Source organism: Antechinus flavipes, chromosome 3 (genome assembly GCF_016432865.1).
Source record: "Antechinus flavipes isolate AdamAnt ecotype Samford, QLD, Australia chromosome 3, AdamAnt_v2, whole genome shotgun sequence".
NCBI classification, from domain to species: domain Eukaryota; kingdom Metazoa; phylum Chordata; class Mammalia; order Dasyuromorphia; family Dasyuridae; genus Antechinus; species Antechinus flavipes.
In genome coordinates, this window is record NC_067400.1 from 51,377,287 (window position 1) to 51,393,279 (window position 15,993).

The 15,993-nt window shown below is 35.1% G+C and overlaps 1 protein-coding gene across 6 annotated transcripts in view; it reads left to right on the forward strand.

Annotated features, from left to right (window-relative positions):
• The window catches only part of TFDP2 (transcription factor Dp-2), a 165,625-nt gene extending 150,561 nt beyond the window's left edge, over positions 1-15,064 (forward strand). For all 6 annotated transcript variants that reach the window (XM_051983346.1, XM_051983348.1, XM_051983349.1 and 3 more), the window contains 3 exons: positions 1,560-1,726; positions 6,800-6,905; positions 7,164-15,064. In XM_051983346.1, the coding sequence (XP_051839306.1) occupies positions 1,560-1,726; positions 6,800-6,905; positions 7,164-7,347 (457 nt within the window). In that variant the 3' untranslated portion in view covers positions 7,348-15,064. The remainder of the gene's footprint in view (positions 1-1,559; positions 1,727-6,799; positions 6,906-7,163) is intronic.
• The last annotated feature ends 929 nt before the right edge of the window (positions 15,065-15,993 follow it).

The window sequence follows — 15,993 nt, forward strand, 5'->3', positions numbered from 1 at the left end:
AAGATATTAGCATTCTACTTACCACTGATAGATAATATCTATATCACTGACAGATAATATCTATATCTCTGACAGATAATATCTATATCTGTACATTATGCCCTATAAAATGTTTCATTTGTTGCTCTTTGTAGTGTATTTGAGAATGAAGGAGATGTCAGAAACTTTGAAAACTATGGACCTAAGAAAATTTTAGACTTTATTTTACCTTCTCTACAGTTATCAAGATTTTCATACATATTAGTAGCCTTTTAAGAATGACTCTTCAGAGTTTGGAACAATGTTCAGAAAGCTCTTAAAGCTTGTTAATATAACATAAGCCTCAAAACTATGTCATTCAATTACATTAGTGGCTGCTTTTTTTTTACCCAATATGTTTTCCCCTAAATTAGCAAGAAAGCATTTTCAGTGATAATAAGTATAGAAAGTATGCACTGTTAAATTTTTATATTGTTCTACTCTCCATTTGTTTTTTTTTTATTTTGTTTTTGTCTTTCTTCCAAAATATTTACCTCATATTATTTGAACACAACAGTTTATGCTAATTTTTCCCAATCGGCATTTATTTGACTCCTATGATTGGAAGTGTCATCTAAATGTGTGATTATGTTATAATAAATGTTTATGTTCAGGTCACCTGCTATGTGCCAACCACTATTAATGTCCTTTGAAAATAGATTGTACTCAGGACTTTTGATGATGCCTACAGAATTAATCTTTGCTGGAGATTTTCTATATTAAGGTTGTGGTTGTCCAAGTTACCTCTGTTGGTGGTAATGATGTTTGGAGAGTGTGGTCTCTTACACACAAAGAACTAAAATGATTCAATGCCTTCATTCAAGCCTTTTTACAAAAACTGTCCTGCTCATCATCTGTGCCCCAAAGAGAGAACAAAGAAAAATAGCCTGTGCGTGCACATGATAATACTATTAATTATAAGAACTAAGAAAAATATTGACCCAAAAGTAGATAATCGGCTAACTTGTGAAGGAGTACATAAGTAGAAGAATTGATTTATAGATATTTGATATGTTCCTATTTATGGGGCACTCAACACTTGGCTTTTGAAAACAAAAAGCACAAAGTACCCAAAAAAGTGTTTAATTAGTTAAAGAACAACTCACACTAGATTAAATTGAAAAATAAAAGAGCAAAATTATTACCACTGTTCTCACTATTTTTATTTTTTATTTTTGTAATAGAGTATAGCCTTTACAAATGATTATATATACTGGGTTTGGAATAAGTAAAACCCAAGCATAATTCAGCCTTATGAGTTTTTTAAAAAACAAAAGCTTATTAAGTTTTTATGCTTAATGAGCACATGCTTTACTATTTTTTCTTACAGGAAAGTTGTTTTATATGGAGAACTGAATCATTTGTGCCCCTCAGAGGTGTTGGTTTCATGAACATCACTTGAATGACTCTTACAACTGAGAATTTTAACAGAATTGTTTCTATTCTCAAAAATTTATATTTCTTTTGCTTTGTATAATGTACACAATGAAAATAAATCTCATACATAAAAAAATCTGAAGTAAACCTTTTCTCTGATACAGGTTCGAGTATCTTTTTAATTTTGACAATACTTTTGAGATCCATGATGATATAGAAGTATTGAAACGGATGGGAATGTCTTTTGGCCTGGAAACAGGCAAATGTTCACTCGAGGACTTGAGAGTTGCTAAATCATTGGTGCCAAAGGCTTTAGAAGGATATATCACCGGTAAGATGTTTTAGAATAATTTTCCCTAAGAATACTAAAATTCAGTAACTTTTCCAAGCCTTTTCAATTTTCTGTCATTCCCAGTTGCCATTTAAACAATAGCCATTTAAGTAAGAGTTCCCTAAAGAATAATAAAAAGAAAATAAAGCATAGGATTTCTGCATGAGAACAGATTTTTAAAATCTTGAATATGAATAAATGAATGCCTGAGGGAGACAAGCATCAGAGTTTATAAAATTGGAAAACATAAGTAGAAAGAAGATAAGTACAACTCACTTTGTTGTTCATACTTCTAAAGCTGATAAGTTGACAGAGACTTAAATTCAGGGATATGATACTCAAAGGAATGATCTTTTAATGTGTGGAAGTTTTCCTAACCAACAGATTTCTTTGAAGTAAACGACTTTAGGAGTAAAAGGTCTGGTTTTCTACAAAAGCCTGTCTCTTTTCATGTTAATTTTTTTTTTTTTTAATTTTTTTGCTAAGTCAGTTGGAGTTAAGGATCACGCAGCTAGGAAGTGTTAAGTGTCTGAGATCAGATTTGAACTTAGGTCCTCCTGACTTCAGGGCTAGTGCTGTATCCACTGCGCCACCTAGCTGCCCCTTCATGTTAATTTTTTAAAACTTTTATTTCTTTTTAAATTTTTCAATATTTTTTATTTTTCTTTTGTAGATGTAAAGATGGTTTTTCACATTCATTTTTATAAGACTTTATGTTTTAAAATTTTCTCCCTCTCTTCCTTACCTCCCTTCTCTCTAAGACAGCAAGCAATCTGATATAGATTAAATACGTGCAATTCTTTAAAAATGTCTTGAAAAGCAGTAGTTATTCCTGAAATTATTTTCTTACAATTTCGCTGATTTAGGATTTGACTAATTTGGAATGTGTGATAACTCCTCAGCCTGGCCAAATTTGCTATGATAAATAATTTGATAAACTGAGTGATAGTGATAGTAATGTGATAGAATGACTATTTAGTCTATTTAAGAGAAAAAACCTTTAATGTAGTACTAATTTTTAATATGAACTAACACTACAAGGTTTTTAAAGCAATTTACTTACTTAAAAAAAAGAAGTTTGGTCCTGAAAATCTTTTTCTAAGGCACATGCTCTGATTTTACATTTTACATACTTTGCATTTTTTAGACAAGGAAACAAAAGCTGACTTACTCAGGTTCACACAGCTTGAAAGATTCTGAGATGGGATTCAAATGTTCCTCTTCCTGATTGTCTGTCCACTCCATCATGCTGCCTCCTCATATTCTAACAATGTACATTAGTCTACAGTGTGCTGATTACCAATGATTTTATTAGTTTCTTCATTATGAAGAGTGGCAATGGCCTTTTTATAGAATCACTTTAGGCCGAGTTTGTGTTCATTCTCATAGGTCCTAGAAGATTAGGCAGGAAGGCCCTGTTGTTTTGACTTGATCCTTACCTCATCTACTGGCTGGGATGTGATATGGCCTTTTAGTGCCTTTTTTTTTTTTTTAAATTCATGCTGTTTCAGTTCTAAAGGAACATAAATAATTATTTTGTAGTTTATACAAATAAGATTCCTTTTTGATTTTTAAAAGGAACAGATTTGTCATAGAATAGTGCATTAATGAACACTGGCACAAATCATTCAGCTTTATGATTTACTGATTGCATTGCTAATATTTCAAAACAAAAGTGCAATTAAGATTTAGTTATATATTTAAGTATGGTCATAAAACCATAGATTTAGAGCTGCAAGGGGTCAAGGTGTAGCAAACGGAGGGGGAAGCAATGGGCTACATTTTCTATATTAGAACACAACGAATTGTCTATTGAAACAAAGATATGAAGGAGAGACTGAAGGCTCTCAGAGACCACTGAATCCAAGCCCATGATTGTACAAAGGAAGGAAGTGAGACATGAGGAGGTTAGGTTACTTGCCCAGGATTACACAGAAAGTATCAGAGGCAAGATTCAAACACATCTATTCTTGGCTTCAAGCCCAGCACAAGTAATAACTTTTTTGACTGAAAGTTACCATAAATCTCAGGATAAGCTTGGGAGTTGTGGCTTCAGTTTGTCTGCCTTGTTCAGACTTGTTTTTATTTAACATACCAAAAGTCAACTCTTCTGATACTATAAGTCTTATGCAGCTGTCTGATTTATTTTATGAGAAAATGAGGTTGAAATTAGTGTAATCATCTTGTTTAACTATCCACCTGGAAGAAACATCTACTTGGTCAAACAAGAACAACAGTAAGAAAAGCTTGCATCCTAATTATATACACAATAATAGGCTATAGATCTCATTGTCCTTTGTATAATAATTGAAGCAAGCTTGAACAGACAAAATCAAAGAACCTCCTATCTTGACATAAAATTTTTAGAATAAACTTCTGATTTGTCTTTTAGTTTACATCAGAGAATGCCCTTTTCTATTTGGTGAAGAGGAAACAATTCTAAAAGGAAAAGATGCTATCATTTTTACCAGTTTTCTCAGACAGTTTTTCTTTTATCTTAATCATGTCTTCCTCCAGTCAAGAGCAGTCTCTAGAAGAGACTTCCAAGAATGATTATCATGATCAGAAGTGATGCTTTTGGGGCAGCTAGGTGGCACAGTGGATAGAGCACTAGCTCTGAAGTCAGGAGACCTGAGTTCAATTTGACCTCAGACACTTAACACTTCCTAGTTATGTGACCTGGGCAAGTCACTTAACCCCAATTGCTTCAGCCAAAAAAAAAAAAAAGGAAGTAGTGCTTTTGAAGCCCTGAGCTCAAACCACTTTTATTGTAATGTCTCCCCCAACCATGTACGTGTTGATGTATTCCTATTAAAGGGGCACAGCAAAGAAACTAATAAAGTTTCTCATTAATAGTCTACAGTTCTATAATGCTTCAAGGCTTTCAAAACTGCTCAGAGCCATTTGAGCTTGGTTAGGGGTATTATTATCACTACTTTATAAAAGAAGGATTGAAATAAGGATGTGATGACATTTTAAATAATTAAATTTCTCAAGGACACGCAATGTATTATTGGATTTGAAAATACAGCTTTCGATTTCATGTCCAATGTTTCTCTACATTGTTTGGCTATACCACTTTTTATTAACAAGATGAATGAAAGCACCTTTGGCATCTTTTCTAGCATTTTAATAGGATGTTTAAGCACAGACTGTATTGTGATCGATTGTCTAGGTAGTCAGCATCTCTAAAGTACTCTGTATCTTTTCGCTTTTTAAAACACAAAGGCTGGTTTGGGCTTTATTTTTAAAATACAAACCAGATCCAAAAAGAACTGTTAATAGTAATATCACTATCTTCTAAGCCCCCAATGGCCTTTACAATGCTTCAAAATGATCAATGATTATTCACATTAGTGCAATATTCATTTTAATTTGAGGATAACTTAAAAATTCTAAAATTGGCATTTATCACCTTTCTTTTTTCTAAATTAGAGTTCTGCTTTAATTTGTAAAGTTTAATTTTTCATACCTAAAGCTTGACTTTGCAGATTAACTAAATTATATCTATAATCAGCAAAGATATCTGAGAACAATACCATTTGATAATAGTTCCCATCCAAACAAAATAATCAGCTGTTTCAAGAATATTCACATTCAGTAACGAAATGAAACTGATATTTACAGCTTTTTTATTGTCATGTGTAGAAGACATTTAATGTCACAAGTAACAGTTTCCCAGATGGATATCTAAGGCTATTATACCAAATTTTATTGAGAAAATTTCTTTGTACATATAAATAAACTTGATGTTGCACAAATTTGTGAATATAAGTCTTTGGCCATTTAAATTCTTTAATGTCACTAGCCAGTCCCTAATTGGAGTAGCAGAAATTCTTGAATTGCTGTAGAAAATAACTTAAGGTTATCCCAAACAGTGACTTCAAAAGTCTTTGTTTCCTCCCCTTTTTTAAAAAACATTTTTTGAAACCCTCAAAGGAGAGTTGTTTTTTCCCCACATACCATTTATATTTATCTATTATATATAAATCCACTTGCCCAGGAATTTCATTGTATTTCCTAAATTATGTCCTTTAACAATGACTTAGTTTTATAAATTAGGGGAAGATGTTCAGTCCCTTTGGGCCTCAATTTTCTATCTCATCAAAATGGAAGTAAGTATCAGGCAGAACTAGATTATCTCTGAGGTCCTTTGTGATTTGAACATAATATGATTCTCTACTTATTGTCAGAAAAATATTATTTTTTTATAATTATGAGCATTTTAATAACATTTTTGAGTATCATCAGAAATATTTTCTTTCTCTCAAATTTTTTTGCATTTACTGTTGTATTTTTCAGTAGACTGTAAGTATCTTGAGGGCCGGGACCATTTAATTTTTATATTTATTCCTAGGACAAAGAAGGAACTTATAAATGCTTCCAGACTTTATTGAATAAATATTTTCATAGAACATATAGTGTTGTGGAGGAGTGAGAAATTAATTTTCAGTCCCAGAGTTCCATATGTCTCCTATCCTTTTTGTTAAAACTTTTTTTCTTTTTAGTGTGACACTCTGATTTCATTTTCATTTCATATTTGCCAATGTGATGACAGCTGTTCTGCAATTGACTGTTTTAGAGTGTTGCCCAGGGAACTGAAGAGGTTTTATGCCCATTACATTTTATAAGGAGAACTTTGAATTCTGGTTTTCTTTATTCTAAGGCTTTTTCCCCACTGTCTCACACTGCCTGTTTTTACTTCAGAAGATTTTGGTTTTCTTTTATTACTTTTAAGTTTAAGGACTATCATTTATTTTTGTCTTTCTACCAACTCCTGGATTTGCCTATTGACAAACCATATCTCTTTGAGGTTTTTCAGGGAAGGAAAAAAAAAAAAAGAAATCTTTCTCACATTTAGAATTTTAATTTGCCTTTTTCCTCATACATTTTTTAAAGGTGCTAAAGAAAACGAGAGAGACTTTCTCAGAGAAATGATAGGTAGATTTAAGAGAACCTCTTAACTTCAGTTAAAATCAGTTTTATCTATTTACTTTTCCAACCATTCTTAGGACTGTAACAGTATCAGCCTTATTTATACCACATATACTTCCTATTTTTTGCGTTTTTTAGATATGTCTACAGGACCTTCATGGTTGAATCAGGGGCTTCTTTTGAATTCAACCCAATCAGTTCCAAATTTAGATCTGACCAGTGGTTCCAATTTATCACAATCAAGGTAAGCTTCCAAAATATTCATATAAAATCTCTATAAAGTATACACAGAACAGAAAGAGCCAAGTCGTTTGTGGAGAGAGAGCAACAGGTCTATATTATAACTTTTAAAAAGTTTATATTTAGAAACTCACTAAAAGATTTATCTATGGTCTTGTATGAGCCAAATTTGCATTTTTTCATTTGTCTATTTTATCAGTCAAAGCTTAAATATTCTACCTGGAAATTAATGCATGTGTGTATTCTTTTAATTATTTAATAGTGTAAACCAAGGGTTTTGTTTGGATGCTGAAGTGGCCTTAGCAACTGGGCACTTCCTTGCCCCAAGCAGTCAGCAATCCAGCAGCGCGACATCCCACTATTCTGAGTCCCGAGGCGAGACCCCCTGTTCTTTCAATGATGAGGATGAAGATGAAGATGATGAGGATCCCTCATCCCCAGAATAAAGACAGTAGAAAAGCTAAATTTTACAAAATGCTGCTCGTGTGTGTTTTTAGTGTGAGCTCTTATTCTTGATGTGATTGCTTCAGCTCTTGCCTTTGTTTGCACTGTGTATTCAGTGACAGAAACACAACTAAAGACATCAAAATTCAGATGAAGTTTAACATAGTACGAATGAAGACTCGGGCCATACAAAGCACTAGGACATAGCGCAAACAAAGTATCTTTGCCTCTATGAATGAGGTAAAGAAATCCCTGAAGACCTTGCAAAGTGAATGAAATTCAGCTACCTTCTGAAATGTGGGACCATTGTCTTCTCCCACCCCCATATCATCCTTCTCAGCACTGAGAGTGCAACAAGGAAGATTCCTTAGCCAAAATACTTCTCATGCTTATATTGTTTGGCTGTGCTATTGTTAAATGGTGAGATGAATATTTACAGTTATGCTTTTTGTACTGTATGGATGAGGTACCTAGAATGTTTGTTCAACTGACTCTAGAAATTGAAGTCTTAAAATAGTATTGAGTGATGACTTCTTGAAGTAGGAAAGCCTGTTTAATGATATGTGTCACTTACCAGCCACTTTAGATATTTGTCAAAGAGGTAGGAAGAACAGCTCAATAATTTTACTTCAATGATATTTCAGATATAATTTATCACATTCAAAAACTGGAATCAGGATAGTTAGCCAATGCAAGCAAAAGAATTTATTAGGGCTATTTATGGAAGACAAAAGAAGTCTAATAGCATTTCCATGTATATATTTGCTAGCACTGCCTTTTGCCAGTGCCTACAACGTTGGAATTTTACAGGGAAGGAAACTGTAGAAATAGCTTTAATCAAACTATTAGCCAATGCAATTCAGGCAGGTTGTTTTTTTTTTTTTTTTTTTTATTATTATTTAAATAGAATAGAATAACAGCTCAAGTTTTGAAATGCTTGCTTATATTTCATTTGACAGTATTGTCCTGTCAAAAATTTGTGAAACTGAAAGCAATTGACTTCAGTTTTGTCATAAAAGAAAATATCTGAAAAATGCTAATCAGTAAGCCCACCTGCACTTTTATTACATTACATTTCATTATTCCTATTGACCTCTTAATTACATTAGACCTTTTAATGAGTACGTTGCATCTCTCATGAACTGGCCCATATTTTGGTTTCATAGAAACTTCATAGAATATTAAGTGCTTCCAAATTATTGGATTTAGAATGGGTAGAGTGTTTCATAGCCAAAGATGCTGTTAGGAATACTACACTATTGAATTCTGTTGTTGTTTAAAAGGAAGAGTTCAAGGGGGAGAGAATCTTTAAGTCACAAATGTAAAAAATTTCTCATTGTGGTATTAAAGCTAAGAGTAAGGAAAAGGGAGAAGGCCAAAAATCAAAGCAAAATTCCACCCATGTGCCTAGGAATCTCTTAGCTCTGCCCTCTTTCTACTCTCATTCAAATCAAATCTGAACTCCAGGAAAACAGTCAATGTAAACCATTTGAAAGTCTCTATATGTCTTAAAACATCAGAAAAACAATAGATTTACTAGTATCTTAGCAGTTTGGAGAACTCATATGAAACTATGCACAAGATTCTTAACCTGACATTTAATAGACACAATGTGATACCATTTTAAGGTGGAGAAATAACCAAAGCTTCTGCATTGTGGTATAACATGTGGCTATCCAAAATATTAAAAATAAAAGTAAACCCTATACTATTCAAAACAAGAAATATAAAATACAAATATGAAAATTAATTTGAGGGCTGTAAATACCCTCAATTTGAAGAGGACGGACAATAAAAGGAGAAATTACTTTTAAATGTTAATTTTGTGGGAGGCAAAGGAATGAGCGATTTGAATATTGTCTTTTACTGGGGACTTAATACACATGGCTTACTCTGGTATCTGTCCTCCTAGAAAAGTTACTGATCTCATAGTTATAAATTGGATACTTCATAGGATATTTTTTAAGTTATAAGAGGGTGGGGGGAGGGGTCAATGTTTTGTAGTGCAGTGAACACCTAGAATGGCCTCAGATCTTTAGTAAGGCTCAGAAACTCTGCAAACAAGGACTAAGATCCTTGATCCACTTGAGGGAATGTTCTGTCAAAATTATGTAATTACTATAAGTTTAGGTAGTTTAGGGATCAGGAAGATAACATGATGATGTCTTAGTCCTAGTTTCTTGAATAGAGAAATCATCTTGGCATGGATTTGGGAAGAGACGTTCCAGGCAGGCTAACAGAAAATGGCCATAAAGCTAGCAGACTTCAAAAAGCTCCCCTCCCTTCCCCCCAAAAAAATATGGGACAAGTCTGCCCTGCATATTTCTGTGACTAAGAAATTTGGAGTGAGGGTGATGGGGTGAGTGAAACCCAGGGACAGAAAACTGCCTTTTGACTGTGAGGTGGAATAAACTCACTTCAAACAGCTTCCAAATATTTAGACTGCATGAACACGACCCCTCCCATCCCTACCCCCCGAATCCCACCCCTCTGAACTCTCCAAGAAAAGCCTGAGGGAAAAGTATGGTACTTCCAGAACCTACAAATGATTTTTCACAGTTGTGTAATTTTCAGATTTCATTCTTGTTCTCCCTTTCTCCACTGGACCTGTTGCCTCCTCCTTTCCATCTCTGCTTCCAAAGTTTGGGCTTGAACGAGACCGCTTTAGTTTCCACCACAAAGACTTAAAAGCCACTGTGTTCACAGTTGGTCTCCACAAGGCCCAGGTTCCTTATCTTTAGATCTGTTGCACAATTATCAGAGTTTTTAAAAGTAAAGCACGTGGTCAAATATGAAACCTCCATGTGTTTCCAGAATTATTCTTTCACCCATCTTTGAACATCCTGTTGAACTGGTAACTCGGAGATCTTGCAAATTCTGGCAGCCAGCTAAAGTCTTTTAAAAAATCTTTAGATTCTTTTGAGCCAGAAGATGTCTTAGGAGCCTATAATAACCTGCTCACATTTCTGTTAAGGTAGCTGAGGCAGAGGGACTTGCCCCAGATCACACAGCTGGTCAATGGCAGAGAGGGGAGCTGGCCCTCGCAGGTCGCTCTTAAATCATGTCACCAAGATGAGAAGAGGCCAAGTGGGGATGTTTGTTGGAATGCCGTTGTTACTTAACTCCTCAGATGCCAAATGAGTGGAAGAAGAGGCATATGAGAGCTGGATCATCTTTCTATTTAGGCTGTTGTGTGTGAAGGGAAGCTCTTGGCCCCTTTCAGAAAGTGCCCAGTAGTGGGGTCCTTTGGCTCTAAAGGAGCCTTCCCTGTAGTTTGTCACATTTACCTGTTGATAGTAGAGGGCAGCCCTCTCACGTACACCACAACCAAGGGCTTCTTTCTCTGTGATTACTCTGCTCTCAGTCTGATGAGAGCTCAGCATCGTTGTGGAGGAAGCTTTAAAAATTGCAGAGCAATTTGCACAGAAAAAAACTTCTAAAGAAAACAAAAATCTTCGCACATTTATCTCCCTCATCCCCCATCACCACCAAATGTCCTGAAAAAGGCCATGGTGGGCACTGAAGTCAGATTTACTTACACTTGTTTCCCCTAAGTCTGAGCCTGTCTCTCCCTTCAAAGTCATGTTATGTCCTGGTGCTCACAAGCTACTTCAGGAAGCATTAAGGTGGATGGCCTTTGTTGCCATGGTTGAGTAGAACACATAGGAGTAAGGAATGATATCCGAGCACATTGTTCTGGCCTCATAAGATAGAGTCAGAAGGGACCTGAAAGGTTATATATCCAGCTGTTTCATTTGCTACATGAGAAAGCGGGCTCAGAAAAGTGGTCAGGAGCAGAGACCAGATTTGAACTTGGGCCTTGCGTCTTTACATCATTCCTTGCCTGGCTCTGTGCTGTTAGAAATGTGCCCCCTTTTCCCTCTGCTCTTGAGAACACACTTTCCCTAGATAATTTCATAAGTAAGTAATGGCTATGTTCACTTGCTTCCTTCTGTTTTATTCTAGAGTTTTCTCACCAGAAGAGGTTTGCTTACCCTATTAGGAAAATAAAGCAGTGACTCTACTTCAGGGTGCACTGGGGAAATGTTATTAGCACCCTCTGTGTTCACAGCTCTGTATTCACAGACAACTCATTCAAGTATTTCTTGAACAAATTTATCAATGTAGACATAATCCAATATACCTTGAGCTCTCCCTCCTTAATGAATAAATGTGAGCTGAAAAAGACCTTAGAAACCTTCCAGTTCAATATCTTCATTTGGCAAAGGAGAAAATAACTCTGGAGAACAGTGACTGCCCAGACAATGTAACATGGCGGTAAATTGCCAAAGATCCTGGTAGTAAATTATCTGACTACTCGACCTGGGGACTTGGAGCTGTCAAGTAATGATCCTGGGAAGTAATTGTGGCCAGAATTGTGGTTGGCATGGGTGTGGCATCTGCTTCTAAATGAGTTGCTGTAACTAGATTAAAACTTTCTTTTTTCATTAATATTCCAAAAAGTGTGGGAGAGTTTAACTAGGATGAATATTACACATTCAAAAACAAGTCAGGAGGTTGGCACTCTCTCCAGAAGCAGACTCTGGGTGACCTGAAAATTAGAACTATAAACACCAAATGAATTTGGAGAGAATTCACTGTAAAGTGTTTTGAACTTAAACTATGATTGGGTTACTAAAGTTCTGTTATGACCACTTCTTCAGAAGCACTTTTGTTATATAAAATATATACCTTTCATAGTCAGTTGGTTCTCACCAAAGAAAAACTTTGGCATTGTGGACTAATATAAAAGACCTTAAAAATTATTTATGGCAATAAACACAGATTGAGATGAAATTAGATTTATTTGAAAATCCAAACTCCAAATAGTTCCATAAAATCTGCTACCTAAAGGGCCCTTCAAATTCCAAAATTATAATGTATTTCAGGCATATACCTACGTATATATTTGTATAATTTCTCAGGCATTACCATAACCATTTTAAAATTAGATATCCTTAGAAAGCTTTAATAGATTGTTTAAAACAGACTAGTAGTTGCGGCATCTATAAACCAAGAAATATTTCGATATGTTTGAGTCCTAATCAGTAAACTGCTCAGTAGTAATTTGTTTTCTCCCAGATGGAACTGTAGAAAGTGACATCAAAAGGAAGAATTTCCATAAAGTGTGTATCATTCCATTATCCAGTTGCAATATTTTGATGCAAAGACAGCCTACTTGAACTTGTATAGGAACTTGCTTTGTCAGAAATGGGGAGAAATCATAAAGATGAGTTACCTAAAGTAGCTTTCCACATTGAACTCTTTGAATGTATTGAAGGATCCCATCAGAGACCCATGTGGTTAGTTAAATTTTATGTAAAACCTGAAGTGCCGGGCCTGAAAAGAAACATTACTATTCATTTACCTTGTACCTCTTCAGTATAAGCCACTATAAGAATACAGCCATGAATCCCATGGTCTCTGCCTTGAGAAACTTAAGAGAAAAAAAAAGAGTCAAGGTTATGACAGTCAGAACGCATATAATCAAAATTCCACCGAAACTCAGGAAGCTTACATCCAACCCCAAGATGATGGCACAAAGTGGGAAGCCAAATATTTCTGCTTAGTTTTCATTGAAACTAAACAGCAACATTAGTTTTCCAAAAGTCACAATTTTGCCTTCTTAATATGTACTTTTCCTTACAACATGTTTGAGAAGAAAAAGATGGGTCAGGAGAACAAGATAGCACGGTGCCTTCTATTTGCAGAGCTCTGCAGTCTATAACCATGATGTTCCTCATACAAGCCCTGGGAACCAGGCCAAATAGCTATATTCTCCCCAAAATTGGGACTCAGAGTAACTTGACCAGAGTCACACACAGCTAGTAAGTGACCAGTCTAGTACTTAAGACCAGGTCTTCCGATTCTCCTCAGTATTTCCTCACCAGACCCCTTATCCCACCCAACTTCCAAAAAAATTAGAGTGCTTTGTCAAAAAATTATTAGCCATTTCTGGGAAATGCTATTTTACATTTGCTATATGTATTCATAGTATAATTTCTTATGCAAATCCATACCAAGAGGCCTGTAGAATTCATACCACTAGTGCATTTCTGATTAATAGACTTTTCACCCTTTGGTTGATGAGCTGATGAAGAGATGAAAGGCAACCAAAATAGAGTGAGAGGTAAAAAGAACTAACAAGTTCTGAGCCCCCTGTGGACCAAGATGGTGCTTTATTGTGTTTCCCTGAGCACCCTTAGGAGTTTGCTGGTAGACACTCCCATCACAAGGACACCAACAGCTTCCTTTTTAGGGCTTCCTGTTAGAACACCTGCAAGAGCATCGTGACAAATATGGAAATATGTTTAAAAGGATTTTTATAACTATATTATAACATTTATAACCTGTATCAGATTGCTTGCTCTCTTGGGTAAAGGTGGGAGGTAAGGGAAGGAGGGAGAAAACTTTGGAACACAAAATCTTACAAAAATGTGTGTTGAAAACTATCTTTACATGTATTTGGAAAAATAAAATGCTATTGAGGGAAAAAAAATAAAATCATGCAAGTAAGGAGGCACTTATCACACAAGGGTTACTCCATAGGTCTCCCTCATATTTGTCCTTTCCATTGAAAGGCAATGCGATGGATCCCCATTTCCAAGTAGTTTGAGAGACCTTACAGATTTCTTCTACACAGCACAATTCAGGAGTCTGGCGTAGTTCATTTGAGTCGCCACCCTCTTCGCAACGGCATTGCTACCTGTTACTGCCATAGCACAACACCCTTCTCCCAGACTACAAGTAGCTTTTAAAATGCACCATTTACCAGGATCATTTACCTGTTGACATTGTCCTGGATGCTTAGTCCCCTAAAAGGAACGTGCCAAGTCCACCGGGACGTGTCGGGCGCCAGTGGCAAATGGCGCCATTGCACTCCATCACAAATGAGGTCAAGGTTTCAGGAGTGTTTTTGTTGCTCATAACTGCTGTTTATGGTCTGGAATCAAAGCCTGCCAAAATACTCCCTTGAGACTTTCCAGTTCAAATTTTCCCATTAGTGCTTGACAGGTATAACCCTTATGCCAGCTCTAAAAAGTAAAATCATCAACTGTTGTAGCCAGCCACCCAGAAAGCCTGAGTGGCTTCCAGCAAATTTGTAATGCTACGCATTCCCTCATATATCTTGTTTTTAGCTGCAACAAAACAGTTTGCTTTTGTTCCCCTCCCCATCTTTCAAAATGCTGTTAAGAAATTAATGGTGTCTAAGGACTTATGATTTGACATTTAATTTCTATAAAAAATGTAATGTTAGGATTTACCATCACAGAGGACAGGTCCGTTAGAAATTGTATATGGTATTCCACTATCTGCTTTAAACCATTTTAAATATGAGTAAAAAATCCAAGTTTTGCTTTCCTAATGGGGTATCAATTAGGGCATCTGAACTAATATGAAATATTACTTTGTAGTATTACAAACTTTGTAAATAAATACCCATTATTTTTTTATGGAAAATTTTATAGAAGAGGCTATTTCTGTACATGCAACTAACCCCATGTTTTCTGAAAGTGCTGCAAGGGGAGAGCAAACTTACGTCCTATAGGACCGTGCCTTGCACAGGGTTGGCACTCGAGAACACATTTGGTGACTAGTGCAAAAATTGGAATATGGTTTCTCCAGTGATTGAAAGTTAATGGAGAAAGGACTACATCATAATGTTCTATGACCTGAAGAAAAAAAATGTATTGTAGAAAAATAAATGATTTTAAGCAATTTGGTTTTGTAATTATTTGAAAGGCGATGTAATACATTTCAAGATAACTTTTTAAAAATAATATTGGAAATGATGATGGCTCATTCTCATTTCTTACTGGGAGAGATTGTTAATTTTCCTTTCTACCAAAACAGAACTGATGGAAGCAAGATCATGGGAAGGGTGGGCCTTTTTCCAATCAATCAATATTCATCCAAATAAAATCAAGAAACAGTTTCCCTTTCCTTTTATATTTTTAGTGAAGGGCAAGAGTTTTTAACACCAAGGTCATGAATATATATATATATTCATAAAATACGTTTATATATATATACATAAAATACGTTTGTTATATGTGATATAATACATAATATAAAGCTGCATTTCAGCATAATTGAATTCTTTTGTAATCCTATTTATGCATTTTAAAATAAGAAAAGGTCTATAAGTTTTACCAGATTTTCAACTCAATCCATGGCACAAAAAAATTTTTGAACTCCTTGACTTGATCTCTAAGGTCCCTTCTTCCCCAAATTTTAATTCCAAGTGAAAATGTCCATGCCAGGATGGTGTTTCAACCTTCCTTTTATTTAGTGAAATACTGTTTTTTGAGACTTGAAGTTTCAAATCTTCATCTTTAGCAGTAATGATTAATCCTAACAGTGTCCACCAAGAGTACATTGCACACACTCAACTTTGAAATAGATTCATATACATCTTTTATTTTTGCAACAGTGACAACTGAACTACTGCTGTGGAAAAAAAAGTTTAAAAAATTGCATATATTAAATCTGTATCAGATTACTTGGGGAGGAAGGAGGTAAGGGAGGAAAGGAGAAAAATTTGGAACACTTTAAAGTCTTCTAAAATAAATGTTGAATACTGCCTTGTATTTGGAAACAAAATGCTATTGAAATTTTAAAAAAATAATTAACCAAAAGTAACCTGG